Source organism: Physeter macrocephalus, chromosome 20 (assembly GCF_002837175.3).
Source record: "Physeter macrocephalus isolate SW-GA chromosome 20, ASM283717v5, whole genome shotgun sequence".
In the NCBI taxonomy this organism is placed as follows: Eukaryota; Metazoa; Chordata; class Mammalia; order Artiodactyla; family Physeteridae; genus Physeter; species Physeter macrocephalus.
In genome coordinates, this window is record NC_041233.1 from 24,748,582 (window position 1) to 24,773,689 (window position 25,108).

General features: G+C 39.9%; 3 protein-coding genes, 1 long non-coding RNA gene and 1 pseudogene across 8 annotated transcripts in view; 1 reads left to right on the plus strand and 4 right to left on the minus strand.

Moving 5' to 3' along the window:
• Positions 1-8: 8 nt before the first annotated feature.
• On the minus strand, positions 9-4,682 carry DNAJC9 (DnaJ heat shock protein family (Hsp40) member C9). Of its 2 annotated transcripts, none has more exons than XM_007110863.3 (5): positions 4,270-4,570; positions 3,957-4,097; positions 3,063-3,317; positions 1,120-1,206; positions 9-748 (listed from the first exon to the last, which is right to left on the minus strand). In XM_007110863.3, exons 1-5 carry the CDS (start codon positions 4,447-4,449, stop codon positions 629-631), a joined length of 783 nt encoding a protein of 260 aa, XP_007110925.1. In that variant the 5' UTR covers positions 4,450-4,570; the 3' UTR covers positions 9-628. The 2 variants fall into 2 exon arrangements, with proteins under 2 accessions (XP_007110925.1, XP_054937277.1); XM_055081302.1 differs by lacking the exon at positions 9-748 and adding an exon at positions 1,351-1,430 and having other exon boundaries at positions 1,121-1,206; positions 4,270-4,682.
• Positions 4,683-6,743: 2,061 nt separating this feature from the next.
• On the minus strand, positions 6,744-8,343 carry MRPS16 (mitochondrial ribosomal protein S16). Its single transcript, XM_007110864.4, has 3 exons — positions 8,165-8,343; positions 7,475-7,735; positions 6,744-6,986 (listed from the first exon to the last, which is right to left on the minus strand). Exons 1-3 carry the CDS (start codon positions 8,175-8,177, stop codon positions 6,853-6,855), a joined length of 408 nt encoding a protein of 135 aa, XP_007110926.1. The 5' UTR covers positions 8,178-8,343; the 3' UTR covers positions 6,744-6,852.
• Positions 8,344-8,401: 58 nt separating this feature from the next.
• On the plus strand, positions 8,402-24,713 carry LOC112067101 (uncharacterized). 2 transcript variants are annotated; one of them, XR_003677790.1, is made up of 5 exons: positions 8,402-8,484; positions 10,289-10,374; positions 10,886-11,033; positions 13,592-13,622; positions 24,631-24,713. It is a non-coding gene; the product is annotated as an uncharacterized lncRNA (long non-coding RNA). The 2 variants fall into 2 exon arrangements; XR_008616058.1 differs by lacking the exon at positions 24,631-24,713 and adding an exon at positions 23,082-23,680.
• CFAP70 (cilia and flagella associated protein 70) overlaps positions 9,527-25,108 on the minus strand; it is a 95,422-nt gene continuing 79,840 nt past the window's right edge. For all 3 annotated transcript variants that reach the window (XM_055080802.1, XM_055080803.1, XM_055080804.1), the window contains 4 exons: positions 24,802-24,891; positions 19,763-19,864; positions 11,165-11,212; positions 9,527-9,815 (listed from right to left, as the gene is read on the minus strand). In XM_055080802.1, the coding sequence (XP_054936777.1) occupies positions 9,735-9,815; positions 11,165-11,212; positions 19,763-19,864; positions 24,802-24,891 (321 nt within the window). In that variant the 3' untranslated portion in view covers positions 9,527-9,734. The remainder of the gene's footprint in view (positions 9,816-11,164; positions 11,213-19,762; positions 19,865-24,801; positions 24,892-25,108) is intronic.
• Positions 16,352-17,368, minus strand: LOC102992398 (ADP-sugar pyrophosphatase-like; annotated as a pseudogene).

Sequence of the window (25,108 nt, forward strand, 5' to 3'; positions counted from 1 at the left end):
ACTTAATAGTCATTTTTTTACTTGTTTATTTAATCATGTATAATTCTTACAAAGATGCTTGAAGTTATCTGAACACCTGTTTCTCCTTTAAACCTCAAGCAAAGAGTGCAAAACTTAGTTGAGTAAAACAAAAAGGAGAGGGTCTATGCAAGAACATTAAGACTGAAAGCAAACTGGCAAGTGTTTGGAAGACAGACGTCCAGCAAGTGTGTTGAAGGCCAGGTAGAGTACCTGTTCTAATAAACACACACCACTGAATACCCTGCAGCTCACTCCTGTGTGGCAAAATGACAACTGCTAAACGTGGCAGGGATAGATCTGCATTCTAGGTACAGTTCCTTATACAGAAGACCCATAGAAGAGTGCTGTCAGGAAGCATATACCCTTCTGCTCCCTCAATGATCACCACCAAATTCCTTCATAGGAGGACCTCACAGAATGTCAGGGTGTTTCCAGGATATACAAAGATCAGGTTGAGAGATTCTGTTTGGTTTACATAGTTGATCTGAATAATTTAGGCTTGAAAGACAACTTTTCTCAAGGGTTAACTTTTGTCTTCAAATCTTGATGGCACCTTGCCTATGATGGCATCAATTAACACCTAAGGACTTCTGAAGAGAAAATTCCATTATTTCTTTTCTTTCTTGAGAGTTGTTTTTTTCCCTCCTCGTTTGGAAGGTTTGCAGTACTTTGCTTCCATCTGAGCCAGAAAATTGTCCATTTCCTTTTGCCGATCCTTTTGTCTGCTCTGTTTGAGAAGTTAAAACACAAGCTTTCAAAACACAAGATTGTCCACAGAGATAAAAGTACTTAGCAGCTGCCAGGGGCTGGTGGAAAGGGAGAATGAGGAGTGACTGCTAATGGATAAGGGGTTTCTGTTTAGGGTGATGAAAATGTTCTAGAATTAGACAGTGCTGATGATTGTAAAACCGAATAAATATACTAAAAACCATTGAATTGTACAATTTAAAAGGATGACTGTATGGTACCTGAATGTCTTAAAAGAAGAAAACAAAATGCCCACAATACTGTACATACACTCCAAAGAAAATATTAGCAGTAGGAATCAGAACATGAAAGAAGTGGTGGCAACCTTCACAGACAACCTGCCAGGTTTACCTGAATGAGTGTTTTCAAGTTATCCACTCCTTCATCAAGCCCCAACTCCTTCCTGCTCATTTCTGCTTCTTTAGCCTCTTCCTGAGCCTAAAACAGAAACTCATGTGAGACGCTATGGCAATCTAGCAAATACTAAAAATGCACCCTCTTTCCCCAAAGCAAATTTAAGACTCCTTCAATTTGAAGATTATATAAATTAAAAGGATAAAATTGCATAAATATGACACTCACTAAAAGGCAGCATTGCAGACATCAAGCAGTAGATCCTCTGATTCCAATAAGCATTTCTGAGTGTTCCCCATTTGTATTTGCTAGGGGTAAGCAGGTAATTTGGTTTCATAAACCACATGGTGACAGGAAGGAAACCAAAATGCTAGAAGAGCTAAGAAAGGTCACTTAGTCAAGGATGCCCTCAAAATGTTGCCAGGATACAGGCACCTCAGATTCCTCCTCTGGAAACCCAATTTACTACATGTGACTCGTGGCAGCCTTGAGAGCAACCCCGGTTTAAAATTTCCCCTGAGTAGTTAGGATAAACTCTAACAAATTCAGTTTTAACCTTTCTTTACCGGATTTCAAAGCCACCTCCTCTTGCCAAATTTTACTAGGGCACTGATTCCAAAATACCACAAGAATACTTTGGGAAAGATTAATAAGTTCATTCTTTCCTTTATGACAACAACTAAGACTATAAGAGGCCCCAAGCCCCAGTGAATTTTCTAAGTAGCAATGAATACTATTAATACTGGGAGTTATGATACATTAGGACCCTGTTATTCCAACAAAGAGACACAGTTTCCATTGTCTACTTTCAGTCCCTGTATTCAATTTATTTCTTTTAATACTGTATTCCCCTCTCCAAGTTTGTGGGAGCCTCACTCAAAAGTATTCCAGCCTCCCGCCCCGCTCCCCCAAACTCTAGGGAAGTTTCTCAAGCTAATAGCCTATTACTGAATACAGCTGTGCTCAGTTTCACCTAAAAAATGATTACCAACTTAAACTGTCAGCTTGAATCTAGGCAGATGTAGCCTATGAGCCAAAATGATCTTGATACACATTCCACTTCTCTCAACTCAGCACAGGTGTCAGGTTTCTCCTGTGTCTCTTTACCTAAAAGCTGCAGGCCTACCTCCACCCCCATTTCAGCCATATAAAATAAAGTACCCACCAAAGAGCTACAGTCTTACACTGTTTGCTCTCCGTGGAGCTCCCATTATGAAAGTCAGGTTGAGGCAATGGTGCCTTTAATACCAAAAGACCAGAGGCACAGATGTTTGTTACCTTGAATCCACTCCCTCCCTGAACCCCAGATATCCTTAAGCTCCTTTCCCCTGTCATCATCCTTACCCTCACCAACTCCACAGTTTAATATGGGTATAAAGGACACACAAGCCACAGTCCTTGATACTCCACAAAAGTGTACCTCAAAGTGTGTTTGGAAAGACACTGTTACCAAAATAAACTAAATCATTTGTTTAAAAAAATGTATATTCTGGGTCCAACTCAAGAATCAATCTGGCAAGAATAAAGGAATCTGAATTAACAAGACACAGTTTTAAAGAGACAGCTTCTGTCACCCTCTCCCCCACGCCTTAACCAAGTGAGAATCACTGTCTAGCCTGTGTATCTGGACTCCATTACTTTATCTCCTCAGGAATGCTTCCGCAAGGTTACAAGAATTGGCCCATATGAAGAATATTTCAGTGGTACTTTAAAATGATATTATCTAAATAATCCATGCACTAAAATCCTCTTGAGCACAACACAGTAGAAAAAAAAAGGTTCTCTTAATGAGCTGATCTGCTCATTTTATTAGATGAAAACTACAAAACAAGTTAAACCTAATCTTTATTTCAACAGTCTTGTATATATTTTCATTATTGTAAATATCCTCAAATTCTTTTTGGAAGCAGTCAAGATATAAATAGCATTCAAAATCTTACCCTCCTTTTCCTTGCATTCATCTTTTGCTTTGCTTCTTTGACAAAGGCATTATAGGACGGGACCTCTCTGGCATCAATGGCTTGTTGAATAATGTTCCTTATCCTAGGTTCCTCTGTGTACTGCACACACAGCACAGACTCCATGATCTGATCCATGTCACCCTTGAAGTCCAGATAGGCCTGTTTAATATCAGCCAGCTCTTCTTCTGAACCTTTGTATGTCTTCTCAAAAGCTTGAATGTCTTCTAGAGATATCTGAACAAATGAGAGACATATGCTTTGAGAATTTTATTTTAAATAAAAGAAATACTAGTAAAAAGTATATGTACGTGTTGAAATGTTTCTCCTCAACTCAGTTGCTTGAGTTGAAATTGTTGCAAGGAACCAAAGTTTCTATGCCAAAGATTTTCCAGAGTTCTCCCTAGTCCAACCTTTACAACTGCTAAACTACAGACCAGGAAAATTTAAGTGAAGTTTCCAAGCTAGGAAAAGTTTCAGGACTTACATCGGGATATGTCAAATAAAGCACATCTTGTAAAAAATCAAATGCCCCCGTTTCACTACAATCACTCTACATCAACGGAAAATTAAAGACCCATTTCAGTAAGAGTGTGTGTGTGTGTGTGCGCGTGTATGTAGGTGCATGTGTTATGGATATACACACACGGTTCAACCTAACGGTGAAATAAGTCTTCCCTTCTTCAAAGATCGATAAGTAGATAGGTATCTCCTGAGGAACGCCGGTGTGTATGTGTGTGTTTATTAATATTTCGAGGCCAAATAAAAATTCCTCATTCTTACACAACACAAAATGCAAGGCCTTAGAGGCATTCAATAAACGTTTGTTGAATGAATGATGGAAACAGCCACAAGGAAGTCTCCAAAGTTCTTTACCTTTTTAAACAGTAATCTCCAATAGGCCTCCCAGTCCTGATCTTGGCTGAGCACATCAGAATCCTCGTCCACTGTTCCCTGCTCATCGTACACTGCTCTCTGATCTTTGTCACTCAGAACGGAATAGACCTTCCCAAGGATCTGCGGGAAAGAGCATCCAAAAATCAACCCTGCGCCTCTCACTAAAACCGCGCCGCGAGAAATAAAGATTAGAAAACGCCAGGCCGGGTTCGCCTCACTCCACCTGGGCGGGGTCGGGCGGCCAGCAGACGGAGAAAAGCCCGGGCAGCCGGCGGACCGGGGTCTAGCGCACCTGGAAGCGGCGGGTGGCGTCCTCCTTGTCGCCCTCGCCCACCCGGTCCGGGTGCACCTGGAGGGACACCTTGTGATAGCCGCGTCGGACCTCGCCGTCTGAGGCCTCGCGCCGCACGCCCAACACTTGGTAAAGGTCGGCGGTGCCGAACACTTCCTCGCACAGCTCCAGAAGCCCCATGGCCGGCAGCGGTGCGGAGCGGGCGGCGACCTCAGCGAAATCAACCTGACTCCAGCGACGCTCAGAACAGAGGTGGGCGGCTCCCTTTTCCCGCGCAAAAAGCCCAGGGCGCCGGCGTCACAGGAGGCGCCGGAAGAGGCGGGGCCACAACACCACACTTTACGGCGGTTGCAAAATGGGTGTGTGGCCAAGCTTGCGTCGGCCAGAATTGAGGCGGAAAGTGGAGCCGCTGTCCCTGGTCTCCTCTAGCGCCGGGACCTCCTTCCACCACGCCCTCTCCTCCGCGGCCCTCCTCCCGATGCTCTGGAAATCTTGCACCTACCTTTTCCCCAACTGCCTAGCTCAGTTTATGCAACAATATAAGGAACGTTCATATTAGGCTGAACCTATGCACTGTTTTCTTTTTGCTTTTTTTCAGTGAAAAACAGCGTAACATCGGCATTTGGCAATTTCACATGGTTTAAATTTAACCTGAAGATTAAACAGATTTGTTCTTTTCCAAAGATGATCTGACAAGAGTACATAGAGCTCTGAGGCCCAAATAATTTTGCAACCTACAGGTTGGGACCGCTGGGTAGGGACTTTCCCTTGAGCCCTGCAATTTAAAAAACCTACATTAAACAAAAAGACAAAATACCGGTCTTTTAAAAATTCTTTGTCTGATAGAACTTCTAGATTTGACATAACAGAATCATTTCCATTCACCTTCCAGCTCCTAAATCACCTTCCACTTTGCTGGAGATAACATGATCCAAACGCTCATCTTAATAAAAACGTAAGCTTCGGAAGCAAAAACTTTCTCAAGTGCAGTCCTGGGTTTGAGCATGTTGGACTTGAGCGGGTAGCAAGACAGGCTGATGCAATCATTCAAGACTTGGTGAAAAATCTGGGCCTGGAAATCCAAAGCAAGGCTAGGGCTAGAGAAAACTTTGGAAATCAGGGAGAGGATGAGCTCACATAGGAAGTTTGTGTATATAGATCTTAGACAAAAGATAGACCAGGGCACAAAGTGAATACGTGAGCTGGAAGAAACTCAGTAGCCCAAAATACCCATTTCACATCAGTTCCCCTCACTGGACAATACTTTCCAGAATTACATTCTCCTCTGCTCTACCAATTAAAGCTTTTCCAAAGACCTCAAACTCTCCAGGGTAGATTATTATTTTTTAAACTTTGAAATGGTTTTCAAAACATTTCTCTTTCCTAGATCCAAGATCAAACCCAGGTAAAGTCAGTTGCTTTCTGCCTGCTGTGCCTTTAAAGTCGCCCCAAAGTAAGTGGAAGCCAACCAGTGACAACCCTGGGAGAGTCTTGATGACCTCAGATTTTGAGATGGCTGGTAACTGTTCTCAGAATATAAAACCCAGAGAATAAAATAGTTTGGTACATTGATAGGGCTATAGAATCTCCTCTATAAATCTCCTATGTTTTAGTTTTATGTCAGATTATGAAATCTGTATTATCCAATATGCACTAAAACCATCTAATCCTGCTGTGCTCTGGTGGAACAGATTATGTGCTATTTTGGGTTTTGGGGAACACAACCAGTCATCTGTATTACCAAATCATGGTACCTAAACCTGATTCTGTCACTGACTTTTTAATGGATTTTTGTAAAGCCCCTCATCTTAGCTCGTTCCCCCCACTACAGACAATACGACATGTTGAAAAGGGCTCTCCAGGTAGGAACATTGGGGGCTGACTCTTAGCTCTGCCCAATATTAAAACTATGTGGCCTTGGGCAAGTTTCTACTGCTGAACCTCAGCTTCCGCTTCTATAAACGAGATAATCCTACCTAATTTCATGATATTTTATAATTCTCACAAATAATCTTGCAAGGAAAAGGCCTAAAATGTATGTGGGTAATTTACAATATTATCTTTCTTCCAGTTATTCCTAAAAAGTAGGCTGTTAGAGCCTAAAAGCTCATAACAAACCTACCTTTGTAAATCTGAAATTTTGCGTTGACAAGACAATGTAAATCTGCAATTACAAAAACAGTAAGTGAAGTAACTGTGTTCCTGAGCTGGTGGGATGACCATAAATGATTAAAGTAGGAATTAGTTGGATAGGACACAGACATGCTGGTTGGGGACTTTGAAACACAGGGAAGTCCTGGAAGGTGGCAGGCTGTAAAGTTGTCCAAGAGACCCAGATTCCAACCCACCCCACAGCCACTGTCTTTCCCCAGATGAAGGCTGAAAAAGCTAATTAGTACCTATACCCAGCTTTATGTCAGTCAAGAACAAACCTCTCCCTGGGCCCTGTTCATGTCAGGCCAGAATATCATGGATGACTTAAAAAATTCCATTTATTGACCTCTAAATATAATAAAACTAAGAGATCTGCACAAATATTTTAAGAGGACTTCGACCTTGTTCCCACTGCTATGATCACTGAAGTCAGTTTGCTTTTGTTTTTGTAGCCTCTGGATCTGTTTTCTGAGCCGCTAAGAGGATTTCTCGTGCCCGTTTCCGTCGCAGCCTCTCAGCATTTGTGATCATCATCGGATGCAGAGGGAAAAAGCCAGAAAGACCTAAAAGTAACAGGGTTTTCATTCATTATAACAATACAAGTTAATGTTTCCCTGGGAACTCAGCAACACTGAACTGAGGTCTAACAGAGACCTAATCTAGAACACAGATGCAAATCAAGTTCCTCACTCAACAAAATGTTTTACCTCTTCCCCCAACTCACTTCCTTCCGTTTACTGCAAGGTCACAATGGATGTTGTCTACTTCCTAACGCTATTCTCCTTACTTGGAAAAAAAAAAAGAACTGACAGATAGCCATTCAAGACACACCATTCCCATTTTTTAGCATAAAATCTCAGTCATCCAAAAAGTTTCATAAAGGAGTCTACAAAAGGAATCTCCAGATTCAAAATGGCAATCAGATCAATTTCAGTTCTCACTCCAGTCCTGATTAGCCTGGAGATAATGAAAATCGTTCTTAATTCCCATCATCTTCGAGCTGATTTCAATTTTAAATCCCCTCAGAGAGGTAAGGCTAGAGCTGAGTTACCCAGAAGCTTTTCCACAGGCTTAGAGAGGTGGGCTCCACAGCCAATCCAATGCCGGATCCGGTCCAGGTTGAGAGCAACGAGTTTCTCTCCATGACTGTTGGGCAGTGGATCATAGGAGCCCAGCTGCTCCACGAAACGGCCATCCCTGGGACACTTGTTGTGAGCAGCCACGATGCGATAGAAAGGCCGGTTGGTACAGCCACTCAGGGAAAGGCGGATGGTTAAGTGGCCTCCATGGTAGGCCTTGCAGAGCAGAGTACCTGTAGACAAATAAGTGGTTAAGACACAAGAATCGAGGGCACAAAACCGACAAAATGAGATAGATGAAATGAGCCCCCTTCCTCCACTGAAAGGTCCTTACTTCCAACCAATTCTTGTCAATCTTAGATACCGTTTCTTTGTGAAACTCCTCTTATGCACTCCAGCCATCCCCCAACGCACTCAACACTGGCTCTGGACCATGTCGGAGTCCACCTGCCTCATCTATAAAATGAATGCCGTTTATCTCATAGGGTTTCCGCGAAAACTTGAAAACAAAACAAGAAAACCACTGAGGAGAGGATCAAACGTGTGCAGTTCCAGGTACGGGTTGCCTCTAGCTCGTCTACGAGAGCGCAGCTCCACCCAGTCCCGCACGCCCCCTAACCCCGTGACCGCCCTTAAGGTCTCCCGGGGCCTCCATCACTCACTGAGCTGGACCATAGCGCAGCCGGCAGGCGCCGGGGCCTGTGCACCAGTTGCGACGCCTCAGAGCTTCTGGCCTCCCGCGCGGATCTGCTCAACCGCCTCGGTGGCGGGGAGGACGGCCGGGAAAGGTCAGCGTTGAGGAACGCCCGGCCTCCACCCTCCGCGACCCCAGGCCGGGCGCCTCGGTGCCGGAAGCGAACGTCCCACTCGCCCCGCCTCTTCCGCTTTCCGCCCCTACACCTTCACTTCCCGTAACGTAACACAGTGGAACCTAACGTACCTCAACTGCCGCAAAGAAGGGGCGCTACAGGTTGGGGCCGGGGTAAGTGCGAGCAGAGCCCTGTGGGATCTCCCGGACCTCACTGGCCTTTGGGTTCCTGCCAGAGGGAGGAGTATTGGACAGTCCTGGGAGCGGCTAAGAAGTGCTAAAGTGCTCCACAAATCCATCCTTCCAGCAAACTTTTTCCGAGCACCAGTTAGGGCCAAGGCGAGGTGCCGAGAACGCAAAGATGCGCTGTCCCTGCCCCCAGGAAACTTGACAGTCTGGTAGGGGAGATGGTGAGGTTACACCAGAGTAACTAGGGGTGGTCAGTACACAGTCCTGCAGTGAGCGGAAGAGAAAGTGAACCTGATAATTCCTTTGTGCCTCAGGAAGACTTCATAAAGGAGGTAGCGTTAGGACTGAGAGTAGAAGGACTATAAATGAATGTAGAGTTGATTTTATCCATCTGTGTTTACTAATATGCCTCTCACCTTCCCTCCTGTTCTCCCACCTCCCTCCTATTCTCTCAACGGCCTCCTTTAAAAAATAAAGGAGGGGAGCCTTTATTTCTGGTTTTGCTGTGCACTGATCCGGAGGACAGGGGTGAGGTATAGTTCCTTTGTCATCTCTAGCCCTAGAATAAATGGCCTCTGTTGTGAGGAGTTTTGCATCTGTTATAGGGTAATGGACTCTTCATGGAGCCCTTGTGATTTAGATCCATGAAGATACCTTCAGCAAAGACCAGTCTATTAAGCTTCTCTGTTCACTGTTGGATCCAAAGGATCTGGCCACAAGTCATAATGCAGTGACCCAGCACAGCATTCTTCCTTTCCGCCCACCTTAGAAATGATGCCTTAATTCCCAAGTTCCAGTAAGTGAACCTGGCCAACGACCTTAGCAGTTGACCTCTTTCAGGAGTGATCCTGATAAGCTTTCACCGGAAACCCTAAGAATGAAGCTACTATACCTTACTTATACACACACACACACACACACACACACACACACACACACACACACACAGAGTTATATTCTTATATATACCTCAGTATACCTTAACTGATGAATTCTGAATCTCTTATTTAGATTTTTTTATTGCCATCCAGTTTACTGTCAACCACTAAAACATCCAGTAACATAGCCATCCAGTAAGATAGCCAATGGAAATAAATGAATGGGTTTCAGTTTGTGCTGAAGATCCTTTTTTCTTTATCCCAAGCCCTCATATGGTGAGACATCCAGGGTTTAATTTCTCTGGGAAGGAAAGGAGCTTAGTGTCGCATACAGAAAATTCTTCAGGTGGAAGGATGTCAGAAAGATGGATTTCCAAAGCCAACTGTCTCCTGTACCATGTGGATCTCTGCAAGCAGACTCTCATCTTTCAATTTCAGCTGCATGAGAGGAGGAAGGGAAGGACACATGTCATACCTGATAAACCTATGTGGAGACCCCTCATTTGCGGGACCACAGCTAAAGAACATAGTTCCTCAGGATGGAATTGACTCTTCCTATATTCTCTATTTCACAATAACTCCATTAAAAAGACCTCAAAACATTGTGCTGGTTACATGGATGTGTTCATTTTATGAAAATTCATCACGTGGTATAAACACTCACAATTTGTGTATTTTTTTGTAAAATAACTTAAAGTTTATTTTTAAAAGAGTTTACCTTATCACCCAATATATCTTAACTAATGAATAATGTTCCCATTTGGCAAGTGAGAGAAAGGAATCAAAGACACAGGAATCAAAGACATTAGACTTTAATTTTAAAATCTAGATGTGTAGTGGACACATCTAGTTGCCTACTGAAAACCCACTCTCTCCCTTCTTTTACTAACAAAATCTTCATTTCTTTCCAGGGCAGCAATGTAACCAACTAAAAAGCCACATTTCTTGCTTCCCTTGCAACTAGGGGTAATTTCAATTGTTGCCAATGAAATGTAAGGTAAAGTCATATCTCTTTAAAGGGAGGTGAAATAGCTAGCATGGCCCCTTTGTCCTTTTCCTGCTTTGTTCTTTATTGTGCCTGAAACATGGATATGATAGCTGGAGCTACAATGGCTGTCTTGCAACTATGAGGGATGGAAACTGCATGCTATGATTGGTGAAGCAGAAAGATAGAGGTTGGGTCTCTGATGACACTGTGGTACCAATTCTGGACTTTTCATTAGATGAGAAAAATAAAACCCCTAATTTGTTTAAGCCACTGTCTTCCAAGTCAAATTACTTGCAATCATAACTGATAGACTAGACCAGGGGTTGGCAAGCAATTGCTCATGAGCCAAATCCAGCCCGCTGCCTGTTTCTGTAAGTAAAATTTTATTTGAAATGCAGCCATGCTCATTAGTTGGTGTACTGTCTATAGCTGTTTTTGCACTACAAGGGCAGAGTAGTAGTTACAATACAAACCATGTAGCCCACAAAGCCTGAAATATTTCCTATTTTGCCCTTTACAGAAAAAGTTTGCTGACCCCTGGACTACAGCAACACCTTCATTTTATATATGAGGAAAATGAGGCCCAGGAAGGTTAACAAAAGATCCCGCATGGTAATATGCGGGTTTTTATTCCAAACCCAGCAGCCCCATGATAATGGCCAAAGATGGTAAGAAAATCCTCTAGAAAAATATTCATATCATGAAATGCTGTAAAGTCAAGTCCTGAATTAAGCCAGCACCTTCCCCCCAGTTTACCAACCTCAGTACAGTATGAACAGCAGAGGTATCTGCATCATACCTTCATCATGTACTTGTAGGCCTGCTCAGCTTCCAGTTGCCGTCCAGCCTGAAAAAAAGAGCACCGCCTGGTGATGAGGACATATCATAAATATTATGAAGGGAAAGTACATAAGCAGAGGATTTACACCTTCTTAGTTAAGAACCTCTGAATTCAAAGGGGGAAGCAGGAAAATGAAAGGTGGTAGGGAAAAGAAGATGTTCATATATATATAATATATATATATATATATATATCCCTCCTTCATTTCAAAAAGCTTAAAGACAACTTGGCCTCTCTTTTTTTTTTTCCTGAAAGCACCATGAGTCATTTGTTACTCTCCGGATTGAAGCTATTCTGTTAATAACAGCTAACACTTACATAGTGCTTCCTTTGTAGTTTACATTGTTTTAATTGTTTACATTTTTAAAGTGCTTTACTTTCATACATACCACTATTATTTATATTTATATTGTATCAATATATTATTGATATTTACATGCCACTAATATCTATAGTTCCCAGTTTACAGATAGAGAAACCTGGGCACAGAGAGGATAAATAACTTGCCAGGGCTGTGAAGCTAATAAGTGGAAGAGCCAGGTTTTAAAACAATGCAGTTTGGCTCCAGAGTCCAGGTTTTTAACTACTACAATCTATCCTGCCTGTATCCATTAGAAAAAGCAGATACTGGAATTACTTCCATGCAGATCTGGATATGAGGTGAGAACACTACTTCTCCTAGTTATTTCTTGTATGAAGTAGTCATGTAGGACTTAAATGAGAATAATATGAATTCACTAGTATATTTCATAAGTTTGTGCATAACAAATTAGCTGCAGTATTAAGAGTCACTTCGGAAAATTTAAATACATAAATATGAGAACCACAGACTCTTCAGGTTAGAAGGGAATTTAGAGAATATCAAGTCCAATTCTCTGATTAGTGCTAGTCCATGGTAAATTTTTACTAATTCACAGAAGACTTTATTACCCTAAAGACTTTCCTAAAATATTTAAACTTTCAAGTGTTCCTACCTGAAGTTCACAGAATTCCAGGGGCATTTTCCAGTACATCTTCCTTTCCTATCATTATTTCACTTCTGCCATAGGGAGGCAGAGACCCAAAGGATGGAAGGACCCAGAACAGGCAAAATTTTGAAAAAGATTTTTTTTTGGCTTTGTTATGTAAAATGCTGCAGTAAACATCCTTGTACATGTTTTCTGGTATTTTCCTTAGGAATGTATCTATATATAAAATTGCTAAGTTGTAGATATGAATGTGACTAAATAATGCCATATTGCACTTCAAAGTAGTTGTACCACTTTACATCCACTAGCAATTAGGACAATCCTTATCAATGTTGGTAATATCAAACTAATTTTTCCCAATCTTATGGGTGTGAATTTCTGTCGCATAATTATAAATTGCATTTTCATGGTTACTAGTGAAGCAGAACTTCTTTTCATATATTTATTGACTTTTACAATTTCCACTTCAGCAAATTATATATTCCTATCCTGTGACCATTTTTCAATCAGACTGTATAGGGTTTTTTTCTTATTGTAGGAAATATTTATATATTCTGGATATTAATCCTTTATTAGTTATAAATGCTGCAAGTATTTATAATAAAGTCCTTAAGCTTTATTTTAGTGCCTTTTGTTGTACATGAATTTCCAATTTAAAAGTTGTTAATATATTGATATTTTTATCTTTGTCTTGTGCTTTTATAGTCATAAGGAAACCATGCACACCCAAGGGCAAAGAGGTATCCTCCATATTTTCTTCTAAAGAGTCTAAAGTTTTAAGATTTAGACCTTTAAACCAGCTGGAATAGTGTGTGTGCCGGGGGGCGAGGTGGGGGGGTGAAGTAACGACTACTTTTTTTTTCATATGGATAGCCAATGACTCCACCACTATTTATTGAACAGTCAGACCATTTATTCCTCATTTTGGTGGGCTGTTTAATCTTTTAAAAACAGATTTATTGAGGTATAATATATGTACCATAAAATTCACTAAATTAAAGGTTCAACTGTGCAACCATCACCAAAATCCAGTTTTAGAAGGTTTCTATTACTCCCCAAAAGTTTCTTCGTGTCTGTTTGCAGTCAATCCCCATTCCGACCCTTGGCCCTAGAATCACTGATCTATTTTCATCTCTATAATTTTCCTAATTTCATATAAATGGTATATAATATATAGTCTTTTGTGCCTTGCTTCTCTTAATTAGCATAATGATTTTGAGGTTCATCCATATTGTTGCATGAATCAGAATTTCATTTTTATTGCTGAATAGTATTCCATTGTATAAATATACCATATTTTGTTTATCCATTCACTGATGGGTCATTTGGAATGTTTCCAGTCTTTACCTATTATTAAATGCTGTAATGAAATAGAGAAATCTTTGTGAAGACATATGTTTTCACTTTTCTTGACTAGATACCAAGAAGTGGAATTGCTGGGATATATGGTAAGTATGTATTTAACTTTTTAAGAATCTGCCAAACTGTTTTCCAAAGTGGTGTACTAATTTGCAATCCCACCAGCAATGTATGAGGATTCCATTTTCTCCATATCCCTGTCAATAATTGCCAGTCTTTTCGATTTAAGCCATTCTAATGGGTGTGTAGTGTGGTATTAATTTGTTATCTTAATGAATTATCTTTTAAATTTTGACATAATTTCAGATTAAAGTTACAAGAATAGTTCTCTTCTCTCTGTATATACACACATACACATGCACACATATATACACATGTACATGATACATAAGTATATATTTTAACTTTTCCTGAACCATTTGAGAGTAATTTGCAAACATGATGCAATTTTAGACTTTAGTATGTGTTTCCTAAAACCAAGGACATTCTCTTACATAAGCACAGTGCAATTATCAAAATCATGAGATTAGTACAAATATAATACTATTATCTAATCTGTAGACTTCATTCAGATTTTTCCAAATGCCCCAGTAATATCTTTTATAGCAAAAGATATAGTATTCATGTCTTCAGTTTCCTTTAATTGGGAGTAGTTCTTGATTCTTTTTGTTTCATGATATTGGAATTTCTCAGCAGTACAGGGAAGTTATTTATTTATTTACTTATTTATTTATTTTTTGCGGTACGCGGGCCTCTCACTGTTGTGGCCTCTCCCGTTGTGGAGCACAGGCTCCGGACATGCAGGCTCAACGGCCATGGCTCATGGGCCCAGCCACTCCGCGGCATGTGGGATCTTCCCGGAACCGGGGCACGAACCCGTGTCCCCTGCATCGGCAGGCGTACTCTCAACCACTGCGCCACCAGGGAAGCCCCAGGGAAGTTATTTTGTAAAATATTCCTCAGTTAGTGTTTGATGTATCTATATGATTATATCAGGTTATGAACTTTTAGCAGGAATACCTGAAAAACACTGTTGTGTTGCCCTCAGTGTGTTCTATTAGGAGGCACATGCTGTTTATCCCAATAATGGTGATGGTAACCTTGATTATATGTTTAGATTGTTATCTGCCAGGTTTTTCTACTATGGCATTACTGTGTTCCCCCTTGTAATTAATAAATATCTTGTTGCAAAATACTTGAGACTATGTAAATATCTTCTAACTCCTTAAACATTCATCAGTAGTTTCAGCATACCTTGTTACCATATGACCCAGCAATCCCACTTCTGGGCATATATTTGGAGAAAACTCTAACTTGAAAAGATACATGCACCCCAATGTTCATAGCAGTACTATTTATAGTAGCCAAGACACAGAAGCAACCTAAATGTCCATCAACAGATGAATGGATAAAGAAGATGTGTTATCTATCTATCTATCTATCTCCAATGGAATATTACTCAGCCATAAAAAAAAAGAAATGATGCCATTTGCAGCAACATGGATGAACCCCGAGGTTATCATACTAAGAGAAGTAAATCAGACAGAGAAAGACAAATATCATATGATATCGCTTATATGTGGAATCTAAAAAATTATAGAAATGAACTTATTTACAAAACAGAAAACAGACTCACCGACATAGAAAACAAACTTACGGTTACCAAAAGGAAACGTGTGGGTGAGGGATTAGCAGATACACACTACTATATATAAAGTAAACAACAGGGTCCTCCTGTATAACACAATATAACACATTCAATATTTTGTAATAAACTACAATGGAAAAGATTATGAAAAAGAATCACTTTGCTGTACACCAGAAAACAACACAACACTGTAAATCAACTATACTTCAATTAAAAAAAAAAAAGAAGTGGCAAGAGTGGGAATCCTTGCCTTATTCCTGAATTTAGCAGGAAGACTTTAGCTTTTCACCAATGAGTATGATGTTGTCTGTGGGTTTGTCATAAATAGCCTTTATTATGTTGAGATATAGTCCCTCTATACCCACTTTGATGAGAGTTTTTATCATGAATGGATGTTTACTTTTGTCAAATGCTTTTTCTGCAACTATTGAGATTATCATGGGATTTTTAACCTTCCTTTTGTTAATTTGGCATATTACATTGATTGATTTGCAAAAGTTGAACCATCCTTGTGACCTTGGAATAAATCCAACTTGATGGTGGTGTATGATCCTTTTTATACATTGGTGGATTCGGTTTGCTAAAATTTTGTTGATGACATTTGCATCTATATTCATCAAAGATACTGGCCTGTAATTTCTTTTTTTGTAATGTCTTTATCTGGTTTTGGTCTCAGGGTAAATGGTGGCCTCATAGAATGAATTTGGGAGTGTTCTGATCTCTTCAATTTTTTGGAATAGTTTGAGAAGGATAGGTATTAGTTCTTTATTTATTTGGTAGAATTCCCTTGTGAAGCTCTCTGGTCCTGGACTTTTGTTTTCTGGGAGTTTTTTTTTTTAAATTTTTGAATTTTATTTTATTTTTTATACGGCAGGTTTTTATTAGTTATCTATTTTATACATATTAGTATGTATATGTCAATCCCAATCTCCCAATTCATTGCTGGGAGTTTTTTAAATTACAAATTCAATTTCAATTCTAGTGATCAGTCTGTTCAAATTGTCTATTCCATCTGGACTCAGTCTTGGCAGGTTGTATGTTTCTAGAAATTTGTCCATTTCTTCTAGTTTGTCCAATTTGTCGGCATATAACTGTCCATAGTATTCTCTTATGATTTTTTTTATCTCTGTGGTATTAGTTGTTATTTCTCCTTTTTCAGTCTTATTTTATTTGGGTCCTCTCTCTTTTCTTCTTGGTGAGCCTGGCTAAAGGTTTATCAATTTTATTTATCTTTTCAAAAAACCAACTCTAGGTTTCATTGATCTTTTCTATTATTTTTTATCTCTATTTTATTTATTTCATCTCTGATCTTTTTTTTTTTGCATTCGGTGTTGCTTTTATTTTATGAAAAAGCTAATTTCAAATCTACATGAAAACTAAGCTGAATACAAAGTCTTAGTGAAGGAGGTCTGGTGGTTCTTTTTACAAAAACATGGCCACTGTCCTTTGGCCTTAAAACTTCAGGAACGGCACTTCAAATGGCTTCATCTTTGCACGTTTCAGTGCCAGAGCATAGGAATAGACGCTAGCATCCACTGTCAGATGTTCATCAGCTACCAGAGCATCAAGTCTCTTCAGCAGGTCATTCTTTGGTAAGGAAATAACTTCCACAAATTCTCCATCTCCTGGCTTTGGCTCAGGCCTTAGGTTTTCAGCGTCATCTCCATTGATAGTTACTGTCATGATGTGTGTGGTACAATTTGACAAACCTGGATCCATACAGACAGCTGGAGAACATTCAGCAACATCTTTATAGCCAGTTTCTTCCTCTAGCTCCTGAAGAGCAGCTACTTCTAGGCTTTCGTTGTCATCAATGAGACCCACAGGGAATTCTAAGCAGTAGCCTCCCAGTGGTGGTCAGAACTGCTTTACCAGAATGATACATTCATAACTAAGGGTTCTTTGAAGCACTGGGATAACCGGCCACACCATCAGCAGACTGTCCTTTCCTAGTTGTCCACTTCACAGTTTCCCAAGTTCTTGTTTTACCAGTAAGATCCCTGTAAGTTGTTTTACCAAGCTTGACCCATTTTCCTTCTGAAATTAACTCTTCTGAAATAATAGACTGGTGTTTTGAGAAGAATCTGCTGGTTCTAGTTTTCCCATTTTCAAACTAGTTAGTCTTTATAGTCCCCAGGCAAGAAGTTCACGCTACTCCCAGGCATGGGACGAAGGGATGGGTACTCCTTTGGGCGGTGGGGGGTGGGAGGTGAAAGCATGGGTCTGAGGCCGTAGTCTGAGGAGATGTGGTGCTACTGCTCTCTCTAATCTTTATTAATTCCTTCCTTCCGCTGACTTTGGGCTTTGTTTGTTCTTCTCTTTCTAATTCTTTTAGGTGGTAGGTTTGGTTGTTTATTTGAGACTTTTCTTGTTTCTTGAGGAAGGCCTATATTGCTATGAAATGCCTTCTTAGAACCGCTTTTGCTTTGTCCCATAGATTTTGGAAAGTTGTGTTTCCATTTTCATTTATCTCGAGGTATTTTCTGAATTCCTCTTTGATTTCATCATTGACCCATTGCTTTTTTGGTAGCATGTTGTTTAGTCTACACGTGTTTGTTCTTTTTCCCATTCTTCTTTCTATAGTTGATTTCTAGTTTCGTACCATTGTGGTTGGAAAAAATGTTTGATATAATTTCTATCCTCTTAAATTTGTTGGGGCTTGTTTTGTGGTATATTAGTGTTTGAGGAAATAATCTTGGGGGGGTTGTCTTTAGAACTCTACCTACCAAAAGAAATTGTATATGATTTTCTCTTTGATCTATGAATTAATTAGAAACATCTTTTTAAGTTTACAAATGTATGTGAGTCTTTTGGCCTATCTTTTAGTTGTTGATTTATAATTTTACTGAAGTGTGATCTATATGTATTCATTGAAGCTCTCTTTGTGGTCTAGCATATGGTCAACCTTTATGAATAATTCACTTGTGCTTCAAAAGAATATGTATTCTATGATTAAGTACAGGGCTATATAATTAGTGTTTGAGCTCAACCTTGTTGTTTTATTCAAATCTTACACATCCTTAATTTTTTCCCTATTTGATCTAGCAGTTTCTGAGAGAAGTGTATTAAAATCTTCCATTTTGACCCTTTTAGTTTAAATTTGAAGAAACTGAGGCCCAGCAAGTTTAAGTAACTTCCCCAGTATCCCACAGCTAGTTGTGGCACAGCTGGGGTTAGAACTCAGGTATTTCTCATATTGATATTTACTCCAAAGAGAAAGTCCAGTAATTTTTATTCTGTTAGTTTCTCTTATAATCACAATATTCCCTGTCAGTTCTGTGTTGTATTGGCCAATGGAAAACTGAGGGCCACTCTCTTTATTCCCAATTTGAATCTTAGGCTAATGTGCAAGTTATTGAAGCAAGTTATTTTAATTATGGGAGGGTTATTTTCTATAGGTAAAGCAGCTATCACAAATTCCCACAATTACCCCCCCACACACAATTTCCCATCTATTTCAAGGATAAGCACCCTCAGCCAGCAGTTCAACAGGATGGAATGATTCAGAAACACTAGTAGAGTATCTCCTTTGCTGGTCTTTGACCTTGTTACATTCTGATACAATATCACTCCCATTTTAAATTTTTTTAAAAGGGAAACTTTAGTGATAAAGCAACTCAGGTCATTAAATATAACTAAATACATTTAAAATATAAATACCATGTCTTTCCTGATTAGTATCAGGTAAATATCTAAACTATGTGTTTGAATAGCTAAACCATCTGTCTGAATTCTGGTCTCAAAGAAAAATGTTAGAGGCAATTACAAAGAAGATGCTTCATAGCATCAGGTGCATTTTTTAAATGATGGGATCATTTGGGAAAATAACTTCAGTCTATCAGAGATTTCTGTTGTTCCTATTGTTGGTAATTCATTTATGGCTACACCCTTATAGTCTACTTTACCTTTCTCTTTATCATTAGATTCTTATATAGCTTTTCTAGACCATATATGACATTTTTGTAGATCCAGAGCATAAATAGAATGACTATACAATCCCAGACTTGAGGTCCTAGACATGAGAGTGAAGGCAGGCAGAGTGGTGCTGAAGAGGGCAGAAGGAGAATCTCTCACCTTCCCCCAGTCTAATCTGCCATCCCACTGCACAGCCCTTGCACATCTCCTAACTGCAACCCCAGACCAAGATCTGATCTGTACATGCTCCTTCATCTTGAGTCAGGGCACACACTGGGCTGGGCTTAGTTTGTGTGGCCTGGGCTGGGGCCTTCTGAGCAGTTCAAAAGTGCCACAGGGAGCCCACCCCATCTGAAACCCCCACTGACGGTCAACCCCAATCCACCCCATTATCACTCACCTGAGACCACCAAACCCAAGGGCCTCATTCCCATTTTTAGAATCTCCTTTCCAGACAAACACACCTAAGTATATGATTTTCAAGCACATCCTAAGTAGAGGCTTCCCATACATGAACTCTCCTTCATCATCAGTATAATGACCACATTTGAAGCTCATCAAACCTCAACTATCATGCATTGATGGCCTTCCTGCTATCTCTTTCTTTACTTGGTCCCTCACCTCTCTGCTCTACAAGGGCATTGTGTAAGGATAATAATCACTCACTTTCAGGCAGACCAGAGCCAGATATGCCCATACTTCAGCATTGTAGTTGTTCAGTGCATTGGCTTCAGAGAGAGCATCCTCAGCCTCTGTGAGCTCATCCAGCTTGATAGAAAAAGAAGATAACGTGATTTGTTAAGTCAAAGTAGTTTTCACTTAAGCCAGCTGGAATCTGTTTAGCTGAAAATGCTATGTCCAAATAACATTGATATATGTGACCCATACTAATAATTTTCAACTTAAAAAATTTTTAGCAACAGAACTCCTTCTTCAAACAAAATCATATGTGGTGGTGTTCCAATATATGAATGAGTTAAAAGTAGAACTGCTCTGATTAAAAAGTCAAGTACAGGAATCTAGAGCCCTGCCTGCTGGGCTCTCGAGTTACACCCCTCTCTTCTTCCTTCTGTCTATAGCAGGCCCATCAGAACATCCATGAACCGTAGAGCTTCAGGTGCCAGGGTTGGAAAACCAGAAATATTCACTATCATGTGTGCCTCATTCAGTGATTTCCCCATACACAGTGGGCTGTCAGATACATTTGTAGTTTTACATTGTACACCCCTTTCTTAAGTTAAAGTCCTATTAGCCCATCAAAATACTATTGTTCAGAAAGCTTCTCTTTCCCCTAATATTAGTTATTGACAGCACAATCTTGAGCAATCAATACAACATTCAGAGATTCTAGGGTGTTCCCTGAGCTCTGGGCACATGGATATCATTGCTGCTCCCTAATACTGTGAGTTTGTTTTGTAAAATCTTCCAAAAGGCCACCTAAGGAAAGGATAAGATACCTCTCTCTCCCCAGTAAAATCGTTCTTCATTTTTCATGTTTTAGAAAATAAAATAACTGGTTTCTAGGCCCAAGACAATATGAAGAATGGCCTTTTGGCAATGCCCATACCTTGGTCCACACTTTAAATGTCTCAGAGATATTGATTCATTATTTAGTCAACCTATATTTGCTAAGGATTTATTTTACTCTGTGTCAGGCAGTATGCTAGATACTTGGAATAAAAAGAAAAAATACAACTTTTGCCCAAAGAATTCACCGACAGATATGTAAAAAATTAAGACAAAATGAAAACTCAAACACATAAAGAGTTCTGATAGAAAATAAGCATTTCTATAATAAAAGCATATATATATATATATATATATATATATATATATATATATATATAAAATCACTGGAGGGACAAAGGAAAAGAGGAATAATTTTACCCTGAGATTAAGGGTTGGCTTCAGAGAAGAAACACTGCTGAAGTCAATCCTGAAGGATAAATAGGAGTTTGTTAGCTATACTTCAAGGCATTCCAGGTAAGAGGAACTTCATATACAGAGGCACAGAGGCTTCAGAGAGCATGGCATGCTCAGGAAACTCTTAATATGCTTGTGTGGCTGGAGAAGGGAGAGACAGAGAGAAAGCGAGAGAGAGAAGAGAGAAAAGAGAGAAAACAAAGGAAGTGATAAGACCAAGGAGTTAGGAAGAGACCAGATCATTAGAAAAAAATCTGAATATTATTCTGAAATAAGGGGTAGTCACTGAGGAGTTTAAATAGGGAAGTAACCTGGTATTTGCATATTTTAAAGACCACTTTGATAACAATGCAGGAGATGAATTGAGGGAGGACAGGAGAACACCCTAGCAGGTAAAGAAGGGATGAGGCTTGAATTAGAGCAGTAAAAACACAGATGGAGAGGAGACAGTAGACTCAACAGACATTTAGGAGACAAAATCAATAGGATATTTGATGCCTAATTAAAAGTAATAGAAGTAGACTAGGATAGTTTTTAAGTTTCTGGCTTGGTTGACTGGATTCATTATAGTCCCATTTACTAAGACAGGGAATACAGGAGAAGGTACAGGCTTAAGGAATGTGAGAATCCTTCTGAGATAAGTTAGGTTATACTTTGGATATGTACATTTTGAGGTGTCTGGGGGACCATCAGATGGAGCTATTACATTGTTTGATATAAGGGTCAGAACATGAAAAGTGTTATGAACTGAATGAAGCTTTAGGATTCATTGGGGCACAATCGGTAGTTAAGACCACTGGGGTAGATGATATTTCTTAGGGAGAAGAAGTAAGGTGATAGGAGAAGAGCTGGCTATAGAACCCAGGAGGACCCAACAATTTTGATGGGTAAAAGACTAGGAGCCAGCAAAAAAGGCTGAGAAGGACACCAGAGAGGAAGGCGTGGAACTGGAAGGATGTGAATGCAATATTGTGGAAGTCAAGGGAAGAGAGGGTTTCAAGAAGGAGGCAGTCAGCAGGGTTAAGTGCCACAGAGACTTCATTGGAGGGTCTATTGCATTTGGCAATTAGGATGTTATAGGGGGCCCCCATCAGAGAAGTTTCAGCAAAGTGTTAAGGGGTATACACCTAATTGCAAGGAATTGAAGGGTAAATGGTACCTGGGAAATGAACAGATAATTCACATGATTTCAACTTCATTAGTGATGAATATGTAAATTAGGATATATATCAAATTGGAAAATGATAATGCCCATTGTCGATGACTTAACAGTAAAATGGACTCTCACACCTGTCAGAATATAAATCAGTTTACAGCCTTTCTAGAAAGTGAGTTGATACTATACTTAAAAATTTTTCTACATTCTTTATGAATGTATCCTAAGGAAATAACAGAATTAAGCACAGAGATTTATGTCTTAAGAATGTTTATTTCTGCTTTATTTATAATATATAGATGTAGAAACAAATGACATGTCCAATAATAAGTGGTTGGTCAAATAGATATGGAATAGCCACACATAGGTATAGCATGACGAAAACATTGACTGAGTGACAGAGATTAATTGGATACCTTAGCAGTAGGACTTAACCTAAGTTTTTTTGAGCTTCTATATCAATGAAAATATTTTTTATGCTACTTAAAACAAATAGAAGCATGATTTATGCTGACTAGTTTGTACAGTTGGTTTCTTGTTCTTTTGAAAGTGCTGTTAGGTTTCTAACAGCTACAGATGTTTTACATCCTTTCTGGGAAGGTGGAGTGGGGGCATATGGCTTCTATATAAGTGATCACATGTCCTGGTTGGCCTGGGACACTCCCTGTGTCCCAGTGTAATTATTAATATCACCCTTTTCATTCTCAGAAGTGTCCTGGTTTGTATGATAAATTACATGATAACCTTACTTATGCATCCAAACCAGGCAATACCATGCAGTTATCAAAATTTATGTTTTAGACTATTTGATTATGTGAGAAGGTACCAATGACTGTTAAGTAGAAAAAAAGATTCCAAAGCAGTAAATATATTATTTACAATTTTACACATTAAAATTACTTTCAGGGCTTCCCTGGTGATGCAGTAGTGGGGAATCCACCTGCCAATGCAGGGGTCGCGGGTTTAAGCCCTGGTCCAGGAAGATCCCACATGCCGCAGAGCAACTAAGCCCGTGCACCACAACTACTGAGCCTGCATTCTAGACCCCATAAGCCACAACCACAGAGCCCGAGTCCCACAAGTACTGAAGCCCATGTGCCTAGAGCCCATGCTCCACAATAAGAGAAGCCACTGCAATGAGAAGCCCGCGCACTGCAATGAAGAGTAGCCCCTGCTCGCCACAACTGGAGAAAGCCTGCATGCAGCAACGAAAGACCCAATGCAGCCAAAAATAATAAATAAATAAAGAACTTAAAAAAAAATTACTTTCATATACGTACGAGAAAAGACTGGAGGAAAATGCATTCAAATGTTAATAGTGGTTATCACTGAGTGGTGGGGATTATGGATACTTTTATGTTTTCTTCATGTTTTGTATCATCCAAATTTCTATAACTATCATATTTTACCTTTATGGTTAAAAAAACAGCAATGAGGGGGCTTCCCTGGTGGCGCAGTGGTTGCGCGTCCGCCTGCCGATGCAGGGGAACCGGGTTCGCGCCCCGGTATGGGAAGATCCCACATGCCGCAAAGCGACTGGGTCCGTGAGCCATGGCCGCTGAGCCTGCGCGTCCGGAGCCTGTGCTCCGCAAACGGGAGAGGCCACAACAGAGGAAGGCCCGCATACCACAAAAACAAAACAAACAAACAAAAAAAAACAACAAAAAAAACCAGCAATGAGGAATAGGAAACAAGGAATGCAAACAATTCTTTTGGTTAAGGGTAACAACCAGGAAGGTTGTTACTGTTGTTATTGTTTAATAAGAAGGGGAGAAGTACAGGGAAAGAGCTGATTGGGAAGGAAAGCTTAAAAATGTAAATCAAAGAGAAAGAAAATATTAAGAAAGTGAGGGATTAGGAGAAAACAAGAGGGACAGAATCAAGAATACACATAAAGAAGTTAGATAAGAACAGAAGAATGCATGCCTCTTTCAAAGATTAGAGGAGGGCTTCCCTGGTGGCGCAGTGGTTGAGAGTCCGCCTGCCGATGCAGGGGACACGGGTTCATGCCCCGGTCTGGGAAGATCCCACATGCCGCGGAGCGGCAGGGCCCGTGAGCCATGGCCAATGGGCCTGCGCATCCTGCGCCTGTGCTCCGCAACGGGAGAGGCCACAACAGTGAGAGACCCACGTACCGCAAAAAATAAAAATAAAATAATAAAAAGATTAGAGGAAAGGAGGGAAGGGTGACTAAAGAGTTTTTAGGGGTAGTGGAACAAAAGATCTACCAGAAGCTGTAGCAACTCCTCCTGAATATAGAAGGGACACAGAGCCTAATAAGTATCAATTAGTTTCTTTAATTTAATTGAGTAGATTCTTTATATCCCATATCACTTCTCTTCCAGATAACATCATAAAATTACAAGCTTATGTACCAAATAACATGAAATTTTTTATTATATAGCTTCATGCTTCAGTTTTTGTGGGATTTTTAAAGAACGTTTTATTTTTGTAGTTCAGATTGACATTCAGTGTACTGAACAGCTTTGAAGAGCAACTTTTCATTAGAGAAGACTGCCCTGATTGCCTTCCTACTACCATCATCCAAACTCCCAGGATGCCCGGAAGGCCAAGGAGTCAAGGTCAGCTGTATGCACAGGCTAGTCTCAAGACCTGATCCTCTTACCTGATAACAGGCGATTCCCAGTCCTAGCCAGGTAAGGCATGAAGGCGATCTCTTACAGACTTGCAGGTAGGTTTTCTTTGCCTTTTTGTACTGTAGAAAGAAAGCACCACTAAGCTATTGATCTGGAAGCTTCAAATACTGCATTGCTAGGATAACCATGGGGCTTCTGTAATTGTACTCCACACCAATCTAAGTTAGATGAGTCCTTGGATTATGTATATATATGTTTATATATATATATATATTTAAAATATATTTTATATATATATTTTAAATATATATATATTTTAAGACAACTTTTTAAGAG